At 41.9% G+C, this 16,787-nt stretch overlaps 1 protein-coding gene across 1 annotated transcript; it reads right to left on the bottom strand.

Annotated features, from left to right (window-relative positions):
* Positions 1-8,048: 8,048 nt before the first annotated feature.
* On the bottom strand, positions 8,049-15,590 carry LOC148982096 (uncharacterized). Its single transcript, XM_089128886.1, has 4 exons — positions 15,419-15,590; positions 15,270-15,323; positions 15,036-15,152; positions 8,049-13,227 (listed from the first exon to the last, which is right to left on the bottom strand). The coding sequence occupies exons 1-4, from the start codon at positions 15,474-15,476 to the stop codon at positions 8,063-8,065; spliced, it is 5,394 nt and encodes a 1,797-aa protein (XP_088985012.1). The 5' UTR covers positions 15,477-15,590; the 3' UTR covers positions 8,049-8,062.
* Between the last annotated feature and the right edge of the window lie 1,197 nt (positions 15,591-16,787).

The following is a 16,787-nucleotide window of genomic DNA, read 5'->3' as shown; positions in this document are numbered from 1 at the left end:
GTTTCTCCTGGTCTGACACAACTGAAATGGGGGAGGACAGAAAGCCTGGAGAACTGTAGTTCTAACAACACTAGTAGGAACCTTAAGCCCGGAACACACCAAGCCGACGGTCGGCCGTCTGGCAGATTTTTTGCGTAGGCCGACTAAGTTTCCTCTGATACGCACAGTTCCGTGCCGTTGGCGGAAAATAGTCCTCGTCGTCTTTGTTTTGCGCGATTCGACATGTTGAATCGGCGTCGGGCCGTTGGGGAAAGAAAGAACTCTGATTGGCTGTTCAGCTTAGTGAAAGAGTCAGTGCACGAGAATAAACGCAAAAGCAAGCAAATGAGTCAAAACGGTAAAGACAGAAGGCTGTTTTTATGTTACGTCTTCTTACCTGAGTTTTCCTTGGTGAATATTTCAATATTAACATGAGTGGAGTGGAATAAAGAAAGTGTTCAGGAGGATTGATATTCAAAAAGGTAAGCACGCGCTGCTTTGTTTACGTTATGTGTATCTGCAGCTGGCAGTGTCGGTTTTCCTTTTTGAATGACGAATATAGACTAATATATCTGCAGAAATAGACAGTTTGCTCATTACACGCAGACGCATAACGCACATTCTAGCTGTTCTCTCGGTGTGTTCAAGTGCAGCTTTTTACAGTCGTAACCTAAGACGTTCCCTTTCAAGGGAACTCGAGCTGAGTAGAGACGCTGTGGGTACACTATACCCACTTGCCATAATAGCAAATGCCTGTTCTGTGTGAGGTCATTGCGCAAACTAAGAAGCAAGCACCCTAGACCCCGGAGTGGAGCCTAGATCCAAGTCACAGCGTTTGAGGCAGCCATACTCCATTTGTCGATCGGAAAGATGTGTTTGCCGTCCTTCCTACGGGATTCGGCAAACATTTAATTTATCAGCTGGCTCCGATGGTCACTAAGAAGATGGGACGCAATGAAAACACTGTGGCCTCGGTGGTTTCTCCTTTGGTGACACTCATGGAGGACCAAGTAAAAGAAGCAACACTCATTATTTCTACTTCCAGCATGCCTGCAGTTGAGTTCTGTTGACATGCGTAGCTCAACATACGTCACTTACTGCGTTGCCCTGGTTGGTTGTAGGTCTATCCAATTGAGTGCAGAGTTCCCCCCAGAAAAAGACATACAATGTGTAGTTTTTCTTATGTAGACGTTGGGGATGCAGAGCACATTAAGTTGGATGCATTGATGAAACACATTTTTCCCATCATCGCACTGAACAAGAAGAAGAAGAACGCAGTTCTTGCACATGCGTCGTGGAAATCTCTTGAACTCTTGTCACAGGCCTACAAGGAAGAAAAGGAATAGTCAAAAAAAGTTGTTGTTTGTGTTTGTTTTTCCGCACAAAAGTATTCTAGTCGCTTGATAAACTTATAGTTGAGCCACTGTAGTCACATGGAATATTTAAACATTATCTTCAATGACTTTCTGGGCGGTCAAGTTTCGAGTTTTATTTGTGTTCCGAAGATGAACAAAGGTCTTACGGGGATGGTACAGCATGGGGGTGAGTAATTAATGACTTAATTTTCATTTTTGGGTGAACTATCTCTTTAACCCATCAAAATAACAAATGGAGGTCTGTGCACCTAAGTGGAAAGAGGTAGAGCAGGGTGTGAGAAAGGCAAGGGCTTCATCATCATCAGAGTATATAGGAGTTCTTCAGGAGTTCTGCGAATTCAGTGGAAATTGATGAAAGTGGCATGGGAAAATATGTACCTAGAGCATGGCGCAGAGCAGGTGGAGTCTATATTCCTAAAGAAAAAGATGCTACAAGCATCAGTCTCGTCCTATATTGCTATTAAATGGTGAAGGTAAGATTTTCTTCAGCATTATTGCCCAGTGATTGTCCACCTACCTATTAAAGAATGTCTTCATTGACACTTCAATTCAAAAAGCGGGCATTTCAAAAAACGAGACGGGAATATGATGGCAGACATCGTGAACAATGTTTCTATGTGCAGTTTGTCAACATATAACATTAGTCGGCGACTTTTTGTCTAAAGACTGTACTTAACATTAGTCGTTCGCGGTCAAAACACTGGTGTAAACACAGATTGATGTCACAATTTTCACTGCCCAGAGCCTGTTAAACTGAAGCCAACCAACCCTGTGATGTCACATGTTAGAATACTGCACAATGGCGGCGCCCTGGTGGCAAAAGATATAACGTTTTTTTTCTTTTTTTCTTTTATATGTTTACATTTGTCATGATTCTTATATAATTTTTGATTATAGTAGAAATCCATCTTGTAAATTATGTAAACTTTTTTGATTGTTTCATTTCCCCTTTAATTGCTTGGTGTTTCCTGAAACAAACTGTAAACGCTAACACATAGCAGCTACACAGAGAGAAAGGGGCGGCCCCGGGTCCCAGCCATTATAGAAGCAATCTTCATTTTCGAATTTAGCCAACAGAGAGCAAACATCTCTTCTGCTCAGAAATTCAAGGATCAGTGATTTTAACCAGCGCCAAAAGACCTCCTAATTTCATCAATGGTAGGTACACTTCAAACATGTATAAAACTAATTCAAAATACTTGATAATTTAACATCTTATTTTAAATAATACACACTATTATTCACTATGTTTTATCCATCTGTGTCAGGCACGATTAAAATGCTTATAGTCAATTCAACATATCGTTTCATTTATGTGTTTTATTCAAGCACAAATGATTTTCATTTCTTAAAAAAATATTTGTGACATTTCTTGCTCGACAAGACTTAAGAATCTGCAACAGTTCAACATGTTTAAATTTACTTTAAAATACTTGAAAAATTCTATTTCATTTAATCACTATTTTGTTCACTCTGGACTATTTTCGTTATCTCGGGACGCTTGTCCCGAGAAAAATGGCGTTCATCAGGTCCAGTTTTGTCTCCAGTCTCTCAAGGGGATTTCGGATGCCCCAACGCCTGTGATGAGAGGACCAACGCCTGTGAAGAGACGACTTAACGCCTGCGATATGTTATGGCGCCGTTTTATACATAAACAATATTTATATTTAATATGTATATATAAACAATATGAATGTAAGCCAGAGGAGAACTGGCCCCCGACTGAGCCTGGGTTCTCCCAAGGTTTTTTCTCCATCCAATCTGATGGAGTTTTGGTTCCTTGCCACTGTCGCCTTGCTTTTGGCTTGCTTAGTTGGGGTTATTTAATATTTAACAATATTATTGATCTGTGTTGTACTACTTTCATGTTATCACTGTGAAGCTGCTTTGATACAATCTGTATTGTGAAAAGCTCTATATAAATAAATGTGACTTGACTTGACTATTTCTGTGTTTTATTCAAGCACAATGCTTTTTATTTATTAAAAACTATTTGTGACATTTCATCTGCTCAGAAAGATTTAAGATTCTGTGACTATCCAGATAGACGCACAAATACCTCCTTATTAAGTTTAATGTATAAAACTTACTTTAGAAATATTTAATAAACTTAACATCTTATTTAAGTTTATCCTTAAACTCTTTTTCATTTTCTCCCACAGACATCACTGATCCATCCGTAAATCATATCGGCGGATTCTCTGTTCATAATTTCAGTGTTCTGTGAACATTATCCTGATATAATAATAATAAAAAAACTTCCCCTGAAAACAGGCACTCAGAGCAGATTGGGGTGTCATAAACACACATCATAAACACACCGGAAACACCCACGGTCACAAAACACCTAATAGTCATAAACCCATCCCCATTCTCTTATCCTGTCATACCTGTAAAAATCATAAATTAAGGGGGCCATAAATCATTTTGACACAAGCTACATTGATGGCCTAAGACACGAAACGAGCGGTTTGTCTGAGAAAACGAATGACGTACGAGACGAGTGACGTATACGCGCGAGAGATCACTTCCGTTTGTCTTAGGCCATAATGTGTACTTACATTTACGAGTCATTAAATCATGTTTAATTTGGACTTCTCTGTGCATGCTCTTTGAGGTGGTGACCATAGACCATATGACTGAAGACAAGAATGGTTCGACCTAAAAATGTCAAAATTGAAAATACTGTGGAAACAAAGACACCTACATCTTGGATGCCCTTGAGGTGAACTAAAACATATCAAAAATTAATTTCAAAGTGAACTATCCCTTTAAGTCAATAGACAATATATCAAAAGGCAGATATTGAGTACATGTGTAAAATGTACTGAGGTTGTTAAGAATGCAATAATTACCTTTAAATGAACTCCAAGGTGCAGGCTGGCTTCTCCTGATTGAATATGTAATAATATGCAGTGAACAGTAGCCAGACAGGAAGCTGGGCTGAATGCTCTCCTCACACACAACTTGGCCTTCCAGTGTCCTCTTGTCAAAGTGTCTCCTAAAACAATACCACATGTGACAATAGTTTATTTTTTACTATACCATTTTTATGTTTCAGCATTTTAAATGTAGTATTCAGAGTGCAACAAGTCTTTCTTTTAAATAAAATTAACAAAGGAAGTATGAAAACAAATAAGCAAATTACACACAGAGAGTAACTTAGGCTAACGTTATAGCTAAAATATATAGGATATATAGCTTATATTCGTTCTGAAATATAAGGGATTTTCACACTGGAATATTATACATAACGTTACGACACAGCAACATTTATAATCTGTTTTTTTTTTTTTTTTTTTTTCATTTCGGCGCCCATTTTAACAGATTACTTGATTTTGATTTGATTTACACCATAAAATAATCACGGCGAAGTGTGCTGATCAACACGAAGCTCGTGTGAATACCGACTGTTGTCAGAAAAGCATGTAATTCTTCTTAACATAGGAGCCCATAGATCCCGGGGAATGTGTGAAATACTACCCGCGTCTGGGCTGCTGAAGCCCCGCGCAAGTCTCCCACGCGCCCCGTACGGAGGATGCGTGATCCTCGGTAACCAATATGAACCGCGAATATAACATTACCTTCATAGTCTACGAGTAACACAACATAAGAAACTGAAATAAGTCACTTACCAGTTGAGAATCACTCCTCTTGCCGCTATCCGAAAGTCGACGACACGACCGATGTCGATTTAAAATTTACAGCAATATTCTGTATTTTGAATCAAACCCGCCACGCGGCCCCAGAATGCATTGCAGTTTACAGCAAAATGCTGTATTATTAGAAAACAGCCAGCGGCTGTAAAATATTGCTGTAATTTTTACAGCAATTCATTACAGTGTAGCCAAGTCCACTTCAAATCCCCGGATGTGTTCTTGATCCGCCCCGTTTACCGAGGATGCATCGGTGACTTGTGTGGACTTGAGATAGCCAGGTAACCCAGAATGCACCTCGCACCAACCAGCAAGTGTCAATAGGAGAGGAGAAAATCCACGCAATATTAAAATACTACTATTATTGAGTCATGAAATGTAATTTTATGAGTGTTTCAGGCAAGAATGTGGTTGTTTAAATCTCAAATAGTTATTTATAAAGATGAACTATCTTCTATAACTATATCTTCTAACTATAAACTATAGTTTATTTATAAAAAATAAACTTTTTTATATATTATCTTCACTATATGAACAATAAAATAAAATGACATAGGGGCTAACCCTGTTTCTGTTTGATAAATGTCAATAAAAATCAATGTTTCATATTTTTTAAATGAAAACAAAAAGATCATGTTCATTTTGTTATAAATATATGCAGTGAAGAGAATCGCGTTGTCTGAACCACATGGCCAGGCTAATAGGCGATGTTGTTTTTTTTGTTATAACATATTTTTATAACCTTTTATATATTTATAACATAAGTTTTATAACATATTTCGTTTTATTGTTGACGAAAAGATGCAGAGTTGTAGCAAATTTCGTTTTATTGTTGCCTAAAGCGTGCCTAAAGCTTGGTATTGAGAAACGGCTATACACAATATGCAGAGCAGTGGGTCGCGAGGACTGGAGTTGAGAACCCCTGTTATACGCGAACGTCTGCGTTTTGTACTCGCCCAGGAAATCTGTGTAAACCGTACGGCACCAGACATGGGCAGTCGATCCGGGGTATTCACAATGTTTTCTCTTCAAAATTGAAATTTTACTGCCACCATTGAAACAATTTATAACGGAAACTGTTTACCCACTTGACATTATACAAGGGGTAGCGTTGTAACGTCAGTGACAGTCATAAATCGAATAGCTCATTTAATTTCTAAGTAATTTCATGTAAATCTTTGATGTAAACTCTTGCCAAGCTTTGAATAGTGCACTGCTTATTAAATGTTTATAACGCGTTGAAACATAACATATTAAACATGCTGTTTTGTTCAGCCATAGCTGTCAACCCTCTCGTTTTTTCCGGGTTTCTCACGTATTTTAGCTAATTTCCAGCTGTCTTGCTGTTTTAGTATTTTCCCGTAAAATATCCCATATTTTTAGCTCTGACTGTGTGAGACATATAAGCTCGGACAGATTCGGCTTGAAGTCGTTCATCCTCGAATGCGGCTAGCTGCGCGCGCTGTCACAATAAAAACGGGAGCCTACACAGCCATGCGAAATGAGGTCTTGCCGGTCTTGTGCACCCAACACGTCATTTTTGCAGCGCTTGTGCGGACGCGTCGAGTATAAAGGCTTTACCACTAAGCACCACTAACTCCCCCTCCGTTTCCCCAAAGCCCGTCGGTTTCCCTCGTAAGCTGATATTAGAGTATTTAAACATTCTCTATGATATTTTTTTAAATGACACCCTGTCTCTTTCTCTCTATGTATGCTAATTATAAACTCTTAAGACTTTTATGGTTAGTGCTTTATTTTTACAGTTTTTCTCAGTCGCTTTGGTGCATTTCTCACATCACTATTTACATTTGCTCAACAGTTAGTTCAACCTCCACAACATTTAGTCATTTTTGCACATCATAGTAGCAGTTTCTCATTCCTTCCAACAAATTGCAAATGCTTTTGGACATGCATCAATTTCTTTCATACAACTCTCTGCTGTTTTATAGCATTATCGTATGCTTATGTCATATCAGTCCAAATTAACTTGTGAATGCTGAATAGTCATTCCATATAAAACTAATAGTCCTCATTTCATTGCTTGAGTCATCACATACAAAAATGTTGAACTAGTGGGTCAAAATTATCTTAAAAAAAAAAAACTTTTTTATCCTAAATTGAACAATTTCTCACAGGTGAACCTCAGCTTTCACTGATGAGAAGAGATGTGCATGAATGATTTACAGTATATGTCTGTTGTATGTAAATAGTGATGTGAGAAATGCACCAAAGCAACGGAGAAAAATGTTCAATGTTGACAGCTATGCACTCAGCACACAGGCCTATGCTACAGTTCTCGAGTCAAGAACTGGTTGTTGCAGTTCTTGAACCACCAGTACAGAACCAAGAACTGTTTCGGAAACATTCGATACAGAGTACCGATGAGCGGGAGCTACTGCAGATGTGTGATAGCAGTATCTAAACAGAACTTACTTTTTCAGCCAACTGATGATGAGGTCATACATGAGCCCGCAGAATTCAGTGAAATGTACTGCAAGTTTATTTAATAAACAAAATGATGAAGACCATTTACACACTATATCTTTAAGGTAGTTTAAACATCAACGTTTGCACATCACCTGAAGGCTACAGGGTTTGTTTGCAAAACATAAAAGAAACTTATACAAGATAATTATGACAATGAGCACTATTATTTAACTGAAGTTATGATTACAAATGCCTTTAATTTAAAGCATTTTGTATCCAATGGGATTATAGAATTGGCATCATTACGTGAGAACGTAAAAGAACTGGTGAAGCGTTTATTTGAACAGGTTTGCGGAAACCAGACTTCCCATCACTAGTGTTAACTCACACTCTCAACCTTTTAGGTGAAATAAACAGTTTCTCAAGAAATGAGCATCACTAATATTGTCAATTATTAAAAAGAAAAGTCATGGAAATTCACCCTTAGAATAGAGATTAAGGAATACAAAAATTAAACTTGGTCATTTAAGAGGCATGAATCACTTTATTGGAACTGTTTAACACAATTTCCATAACATGTTCTAAAGCAGACTGATAAAAGAAGCAGCACTGAGAAATAACGTTTTATTGACTAAAAACAAGATCAGAAAGTGGCATATTTAGATATGGACTAGATCTGTTTGAGACTTTAGAGCATATGCACACAGTCATCTCCCCATCAACCTCAGCGGGGACATGGCTGCACTCTTTAGCTGAGACAGGGATGGACTTGGTCAACTTCCCATCCACCTCTGCTGGGACAGGAATGGACTCCAAAAACTTGCCACAAACCTCAGCAGGGACAAATCTGGAGTCTTTAGCTGGGACATGGCTGGACTCGGTCAACTTCCCATCAACCTCAGCTGGGACAGAGCTGGACTCGGTCAACTTCCCATCAACTTCAGAGGGGACATAGATGCATTCTTTAGCTGAGACATGGCTGGACTCGGTCAACTTCCCATCAACCTCAGCTGGGACAGAGCTGGACTCGGTCAACTTCCCATCAACTTCAGAGGGGACATAGATGCATTCTTTAGCTGAGACATGGCTGGACTCGGTCAACTTCCCATCAACCTCAGCTGGGACAGAGCTGGACTCGGTCAACTTCCCATCAACTTCAGAGGGGACATAGATGCATTCTTTAGCTGAGACATGGCTGGACTCGGTCAACTTCCCATCAACTTCAGCTGGGACAGGGCTGGATTCTTTAGCTGAGACATGGCTGGAATCAGTCAAATTCCCATCAACTTCAGCTGGGACAGGGCTGGATTCTTTAGCTGAGACATGGCTGGAATCAGTCAACTTCCCATCAGCCTCAACTGGGAGAAGGCTGGATTCATTAGCTGGGAGAAAGCTAGATTCGTTAGCTGGGACATGGCTGGATTCGTTAGCTGGGACATGGCTGGATTCTGACAACTTCCCATCAACCTCAGAAGACACATGACTGGACTCTTTAGCTGGGACAGGGCTGGAATCGGGCAACTTCTCATCAACTTCAGCCGGGACAGGGCTGGACTCGGACAACTTCCCATCAACCTCAGCTGGGACAGGGCTGGATTCTTTAGCTGAGACATGGCTGGAATCGGTCAAATTCCCATCAACTTCAGCTGGGACAGGGCTGGATTCTTTAGCTGAGACATGGCTGGAATCAGTCAAATTCCCATCAACTTCAGCTGGGACAGGGCTGGATTCTTTAGCTGAGACATGGCTGGAATCAGTCAACTTCCCATCAGCCTCAACTGGGAGAAGGCTGGATTCATTAGCTGGGAGAAGGCTGGATTCGTTAGCTGGGACATGGCTGGATTCGTTAGCTGGGACATGGCTGGATTCTGACAACTTCCCATCAACCTCAGAAGACACATGACTGGACTCTTTAGCTGGGACAGGGCTGGAATCGGGCAACTTCTCATCAACTTCAGCCAGGACAGGGCTGGATTCTTTAGCTGAGACATGGCTGGAATCAGTCAAATTCCCATCAACTTCAGCTGGGACAGGGCTGGATTCTTTAGCTGAGACATGGCTGGAATCTGTCAACTTCCCATCAGCCTCAACTGGGAGAAGGCTGGATTCGTTAGCTGGGACATGGCTGGATTCGTTAGCTGGGACAGGGCTGGATTCGTTAGCTGGGACAGGGCTGGACTCTGACAACTTCCCATCAACTTTAGAAGACACATGACTGGACTCTTTAGCTGGGACAGGGCTGGACTCGGACAACTTCTTATCAACCTCAGCTGAGAGAAGGCTGGATTCTTTAGCTGGGACATGGCTGGAGTCGGTCAACTTCCCAACAACCTCAGCTGGGACAGGGCTGGACTCTGACATTTTCCCATCAACCTCAGCTGGGACAGGGCTGGACTCTTTAGTTGGGAGAGAGCTGGATTCGATCAACTTCCCCTCAACCTCAGCTGGGACAGGGCTGGACTCGGACAACTTCCCATCAGCCTCAGCTGGGACAGGGCTGGATTCTTTAGCTGGGACAGGGCTGGACTCAGACAACTTCCCATCAACCTCAGCTGGGACAGGGCTGGACTCGGACAACTTCCCATCAGCCTCAGCTGGGACAGGGCTGGATTCTTTAGCTGGGACAGGGCTGGACACAGACAACTTCCCATCAACCTCAGCTGGGACAGGGCTGGATTCTTTAGCTGGGACAGGGCTGGAATCGGGCAACTTCCCATCAACCTCAGCTGAGAGAAGGCTGAATTCTTTAGCTGGGACAGGGCTGGAGTCTGTCAACTTCCCATCAACCTCAGCTGGGACAGGGCTGGACTCGGACAACTTCCCATCAGCCTCTTTAGCTGGGACAGGGCTGGACTCGGACAACTTCCCATCAGCCTCTTTAGCTGGGACAGGGCTGGAATCGGGCAACTTCCCATCAACTTCAGCTGGGACAGGGCTGGACTCGGTCAACTTCCCATCAGCCTCTTTAGCTGGGGCAGGGCTGGACTCGGACAACTTCCCATCAACCTCAGCTGGGACAGGGCTGGATTCTTTAGCTGGGACAGGGCTGGAATCAGGCAACTTCCCATCAACCTCAGCTGAGAGAAGGCTGGATTCTTTAGCTAGGACAGGGCTGGACTCGGTCAACTTCCCATCAGCCTCTTTAGCTGGGGCAGGGCTGGACTCGGACAACTTCCCATCAACCTCAGCAGGGACAGGGCTGGATTCTTTAGCTGGGACAGGGCTGGACTTAGTCAACTTCCCATCAACTTCAGCTGGGACAGGGCTGGACTCTTTAGCTGGGACAAGGCTGGACTCGGACAACTTCCCATCAGCCTCTTTAGCTGGGACAAGGCTGGACTCGGACAACTTCCCATCAACCTCAGCTGAGAGAAGGCTGGATTCTTTAGCTGGGACATGGCTGGACTCGGCCAACTTTCCATCAACCTCAGCTGGGACAGGGCTGGACTCGGTCAACTTCCCATCAACCTCAGCTGGGACAGGGCTGGGCTCTTTAGCTGGGACAGGGGTGGACTCGGTCAACTTCCCATCAACCTCAGCTGGGACATGGCTGGACTCTTTAGCTGGGACGGGGCTGGACTCGGACAACTTCCCATCTACCTCAGCTGGGACAGGGCTGGACTCTAACTTCACATCAACTTCAGCTGAGAGAAGGCTGGATTCTTTAGCTGGGACATTGCTGGACTTGGCCAACTTCCCATCAACCTCAGTTGGGACAGGGCTGGATTCTTTAGCTGGGACATGGCTGGACTCGGCCAACTTCACATCAACCTCAGTTGGGACATGACTGGACTCCTTCGCTGGGACAGGGCTGGCATCGGGCAACATCCCATCAACCTCAGTTGGGACAGGGCTGGCATCGGGCAACATCCCATCAACCTCAGTTGGGACAGGGCTGGATTCTTTAGCTGGGACAGGGCTGGACTCAGAAAACTTCCCATCAACCTCAGCTAAGACAGGGCTGGATTCTTTAGCTGGGACAGGGCTGGACAACTTTCCATCAACCTCAGAAGACACATGACTGGACTCTTTAGCTGGGACAGGGCTGGAGTCTGTCAACTTCCCATCAACCTCAGCTGGGACAGGGCTGGACTCGGACAACTTCCCATCAACCTCAGCTGAGAGAAGGCTGGATTCTTTAGCTGGGACATGGCTGGACTCGGTCAACTTCCCATCAACCTCAGCTGGGACAGGGCTGGACTCTTTAGCTGGGACATGGCTGGACTCAGTCAAGTTCCCATCAACCTCAGCTGGGACAGGGCTAGACTCGGACAACTTCGTATCAACCTCAGTTGGGACAGGGCTGGATTCTTTAGCTGGGACATGGCTGGACTCGGTCAACTTCCCATCAACCTCAGCTGGGACAGGGCTGGATTCTTTAGCTGGGACAGGGCTGGACTCAGACAACTTCCCATCAACCTCAGCTGAGAGAAGGCTGGATTCTTTAGCTGGGACATGGCTGGACTCGGTCAACTTCACATCAACCTCAGATGGGACAGGGCTGGACTCTTTAGCTGGGACATGGCTGGACTCGGTCAACTTTCCATCAACCTCAGCTGGGACAGGGCTGGACTCGGACAACTTCCCATCAACCTCAGTTGGGACAGGGCTGGATTCTTTAGCTGGGACATGGCTGGACTCGGTCAACTTCCCATCAACCTCAGCTGGGACAGGGCTGGATTCTTTAGCTGGGACAGGGCTGGACTCGGACGACTTCCCATCAACCTCAGCTGGGACAGGGCTGGACTCTTTAGTTGGGACAGGGCTGGACTCGGACAACTTCCCATCAACCTCAGCTGAGAGAAGGCTGGATTCTTTAGCTGGGACATGGCTGGAGTCTGTCAACTTCCCATCAACCTCAGCTTGGACAGGGCTGGATTCTTTAGCTGGGAGAGGGCTGGACTCCGTCAACTTCCCATTAGCCTCAGATGGGACAGGGCTGGATTCTTTAGCTGGGAGAGGACTGGACTCCGTCAACTTCCCATCAGCCTCAGCTGGGCGAAGGCTGGATTCTTTAGCTGGGAGATGGCTGGACTTTGTCAACTTCCCATCAACCACAGCTGGGACAGGGCTGAACTCTTTAGCTGGGACAGGGCTGGGCCTGGTCAACTTCCCATCCACCACAGCTGGGACAGGGCTGGACTCTTTAGCTGGGACAGGGCTGGGCCTGGTCAACTTCCCATCAACCACAGCTGGGACACGGCTGGACTTGGTCAACTTCCAATCAACCTCAGCTGGGACAGGACTGGACTTGGTCAACTTCCCATCAACCTCAGCTGGGAGATGGCTGGATTCTTTAGCTGGGACATGGCGGGACTTGGTCAACTTCCAATCAACCACAGCTGGGACATGGCGGGACTTGGTCAACTTCCAATCAACCTCAGCTGGGACACGGCTGCACTTGGTCAACTTCCAATCAACCTCAGCTGGGACAGGACTGGACTTGGTCAACTTCCTATCAACCTCGGCTGGGAGATGGCTGGATTCTTTAGCTGGGACATGGCAGGACTTGGTCAACTTCCAATCAACCACAGCTGGGACATGGCGGGACTTGGTCAACTTCCAATCAACCTCAGCTGGGACAGGACTGGACTTGGTCAACTTCCTATCAACCTCAGCTGGGAGATGGCTGGATTCTTTAGCTGGGACATGGCGGGACTTGGTCAACTTCCAATCAACCACAGCTGGGACATTGCTGGACTTTTTAGCTGGGACAGGCCTGGATTCCATCAACTTCCCCTCAACCTTGGCAGGGAGAGATCTGAATTGCTGCACCTTCCCATCAACGCCTACAAAAAATTGGGGCAAAAATAAAGAGCTATAGTTAGAGATGCACTGATTGACCACCACCTGACCGGAACCGGACGATTTTCACGAGATCGACCGATCAGTTTGACATATGGCGGTCAAATGTACTCAGGCAGAGCATGACTAACATCACACAACATCAGCGTCACATGTGCACATGAAATGCACATTTAGGAAACCTTGTGAATTACAGCCGCTTCACCCCTTATTTACACTTCGAGCACAGAGCGCCACATTTTTCGGCTTGCATGTTAATCAATGAGTGCGTTCACATCTGGAGCAGCACGTGATTTTTCCTGCTCTGCTCCCTCTCAATTAACTCTCACAGCCCGACGGCATCGTCGACGACGCCACACGTCACCTCCGATAAATGTTTACATAACTCGATGACAGATTTATCGATTTTCTTACCGTTTTTTCCAGCAGAAAGCTAACGAGCTAGCCATCACGGGGGTGTCTTTCGGGTCTTTCTAGCCTTTACAGAAGGTTTTCTATCCAGCCTGGAACTTGTGCTTCCTTTCAGAGGATTTCAGCAATAAATCCAATGATTTATGTCCAACTTTGATACTCTTGAAGTCCATAATTCATAAATAATCCGTCATTTTTGCCGCTAGCTCGATGCTAGCGGCCATTCTGGATATCACGTGATGTTTTCACGTGATGGTTTTTGACCAATTACAGGCTGATCCGTTGTAAACATTGGTGTGCGTCATTACGCATGAACCAAGCGCTGATATAGTGTAGAGAGATAGAGAGACGCACGGAGACGCGCGATTCACAGAGAAACACAGCGAAATGGACGTAAATAAAGCGCTGGTCTATTTTGGTGCATTGCAGGATGAAGGATTTTCAGGAGAACAGAGCTTTTTGACAGATGAGGAACTAGATTACCAGGATAGACCCAGCTGAAGTGCCATTTATTTATTTACTGTAAAAAATTATCATAGTAGTATAAATGTATTATAAAAGAATAAAAAGAACATAATAAATAAAAGAATAAATAAAATAGAAATGCAAAACCTGTGATGTGGGCCTCTGTGTGATTGCTGATAGGAACTGTTTTGGCACCAGTGAATTTCATGAGGCCCCAAACGCCTGGACTTCTTTTGGAAAAATGTCAATAGTTTTTGTTCTGTACAAGTTATAATGTTTATTCCTGTGCTCCAGTACTCCAAAGACATGAACAAACTATTTTCCAGAGGAAAATTGCTTAGCTTTTATTTATTTGTGTGTGATTTCAATAAATATTTGAGTGATTTCATTTCCGATTTATTTTTTCATTTGTCTTTATGGTCCCATAACTTATTTTACATTCAGGTGACATCAATGTAACACAAATATGCTGAAAGTTCAATTTGTCCTGAAAAAATAGAGGTGTGTCAATTGTCTGTGCACCAAAGGGTTGATATTTTACAAGCTTTTTTAGTAAATGACACCAGACGGAAAATTTTTTGTAAAAATACCTTTAGGTCTCAGAGGGTTAAAGTGAAAGCACATTTGATAAAAAAAAAATATATATATATAGGATTTAAGTGCCCAAAATGCACAGAATTCACATGCGTGTGTTTTAAACAAGAACAATGTCATAAAAGAAAATTGTACCCATTTAAACTTGTTTTTATTGTTTAGGTTGAGTAAAGTATACGGGGTTTTATAAATATATAATTTACTGATTGTATTTATTTATTTTTATTTTTTATTTATTGAAAATAAAAAAGTAGTTTGAAAAATAAGGTTGGAATCAGCTAAAAATGGTCTAGGTCAACCTCATAGCCTCAGCACAACTCACCTTTTTGGACAGTTAGCTTAGATGCTTTCTGCAAAGGGCGCACAACTGCCATATTAGACTTCATCACCGGCCATGTTGGAATTCGTTTGATCCCACAAGGAAAAGACCAGGAGCCACCTGGAAAACAAGAGGCATCATGAAGTTTAATACTAGAAGTCATCAGGCCTCAACCTTAAGTACACATTTGTGCAAACAAAAGGGCATAATGTTAACAACCACATCAGAATTACCCACATGATTGCTTAATACCAGTCTGGTAGAAATGACGCCCATATGGAGAAGCAAAACCTGAAAACAAGATGCAAGGTTAAAAAAAATATAACATTGTTACATATGCATTTAACTTTTGAAACACTGCACTAAGGTGAAAAAAAAAACTTTACCATTGAGCACCAGTTGATAACCCATAAATACTAATAACATAAAGTTACAAACTGCCATCTTGATTACAGATTAAAAAATCACCATAACTTTCTAAATCAAATCTCAAGCTAAGACTTTTCAGATTACCATCACCTTAGACCTGTCTTATAAAAGACGCTAAAAAAACAGGCATTAATCTCCAACACCTGACTTGAATGAACCTAACAAATGAATTGGGGTTAAAGTGGTTACATAAAAGTTCATTTCAGTTCATGCAATCCCACTAATTTGATCCAGGTTTATCTAGTTTGGATAATTGCGTGTGCACGCGTTTCTTAAGCAGCCCTAGACGTCATTATTGATTAAATCGATCCATCCCAGCAAGTAGCTGTGCTGTTTTAGCCTATATGTTTGAGGCATGTTTTACTGGATGCAAAACTTATATTTCACAGGTATATTCTCCATCTGTAAATGTTAGATAGTCATGCAAATATTTCCACTTTGCTGCTAAACTTCACATTCAACAATATCAACTATTGTTCACTATTTTATGTTGTATTTAACGGTGTAAAACTATTTTGATGTGTATTAGATTAAAATACTTGATAATTTAACAGCTTTTTTTGTATAATATCAACTATTATTCCCTTTTGACTGTGTACGGTACATTTTGCATAATTAAATATCTTATTTAAAATTTTATTACAAGCTATTTTTTACTATTTTATGTTTTCTTTAAATGTATAACCCCATATATTGTGATGTATTACTTTTTTTATACTTGATAATTCAACATTTTAATTGAAATAATATGAACTATTATTCACTAATTTGTTTTATTTATCTGTGTAAGATCGTATATTGTGGTGTATTAGATTAAAATACTTGATAATTTAACATCTTATTTCAAACAATATAAACTATTATTCACTATTTTGTTTATCGGTTTAATACAGTATAATGTGGTGTATTAGTTTAAAATGCTTATAGTTGGTCATTTAACATCTAATTCATCAAGTTTAACACATTTAAATTTACTTAAAAATACTTGAGAAATTGTATTTCATTTAATTTATTAAATAGTGATTAAATAAAATACAATTTATCAAGTATTTTAAAGTAGATTTAAATATGTGTTGAACTTGACTAATTTCTTAAATAGTGATTAAATGAAATACAATTTATCAAGTATTTTAAAGTAAATTTAAAAATGTGTTGAACTTGATGAATTTATTAAATAGTGATTAATGAAATACAATTCATCAAGTATTTTAAAGTAAATTTAAACATGTGTTGAACTTGACAAATTGTGCTTGTGTTGAACTTGACGAATAGTATTGTGTGTTTTATTCAAGCACAATGCTTTTCATTTATTAAAAACTATTTGTG

This window comes from Pimephales promelas, chromosome 3 (genome assembly GCF_988280905.1).
Source record: "Pimephales promelas chromosome 3, fPimPro1.hap1.1, whole genome shotgun sequence".
In the NCBI taxonomy this organism is placed as follows: Eukaryota; Metazoa; Chordata; class Actinopteri; order Cypriniformes; family Leuciscidae; genus Pimephales; species Pimephales promelas.
Note: the sequence above shows the minus strand (reverse complement) of the source record. Positions and strands in the feature narration are given on the sequence as shown.

Coding starts and splice junctions, on each gene's coding strand:
- LOC148982096 (XM_089128886.1), bottom strand. CDS start 15,476: ATGGCAGTTTGTAACTTTATGTTATTAGTATTTATGGGTTATCAACTG. Junction 15,324..15,418: donor TTATCAACTGGTGCTCAATG/GTAAAGTTTTTT, acceptor TCTTGTTTTCAG/GTTTTGCTTCTCCATATGGG. Junction 13,228..15,035: donor TAAGCTAACTGTCCAAAAAG/GTGAGTTGTGCT, acceptor AATTTTTTGTAG/GCGTTGATGGGAAGGTGCAG.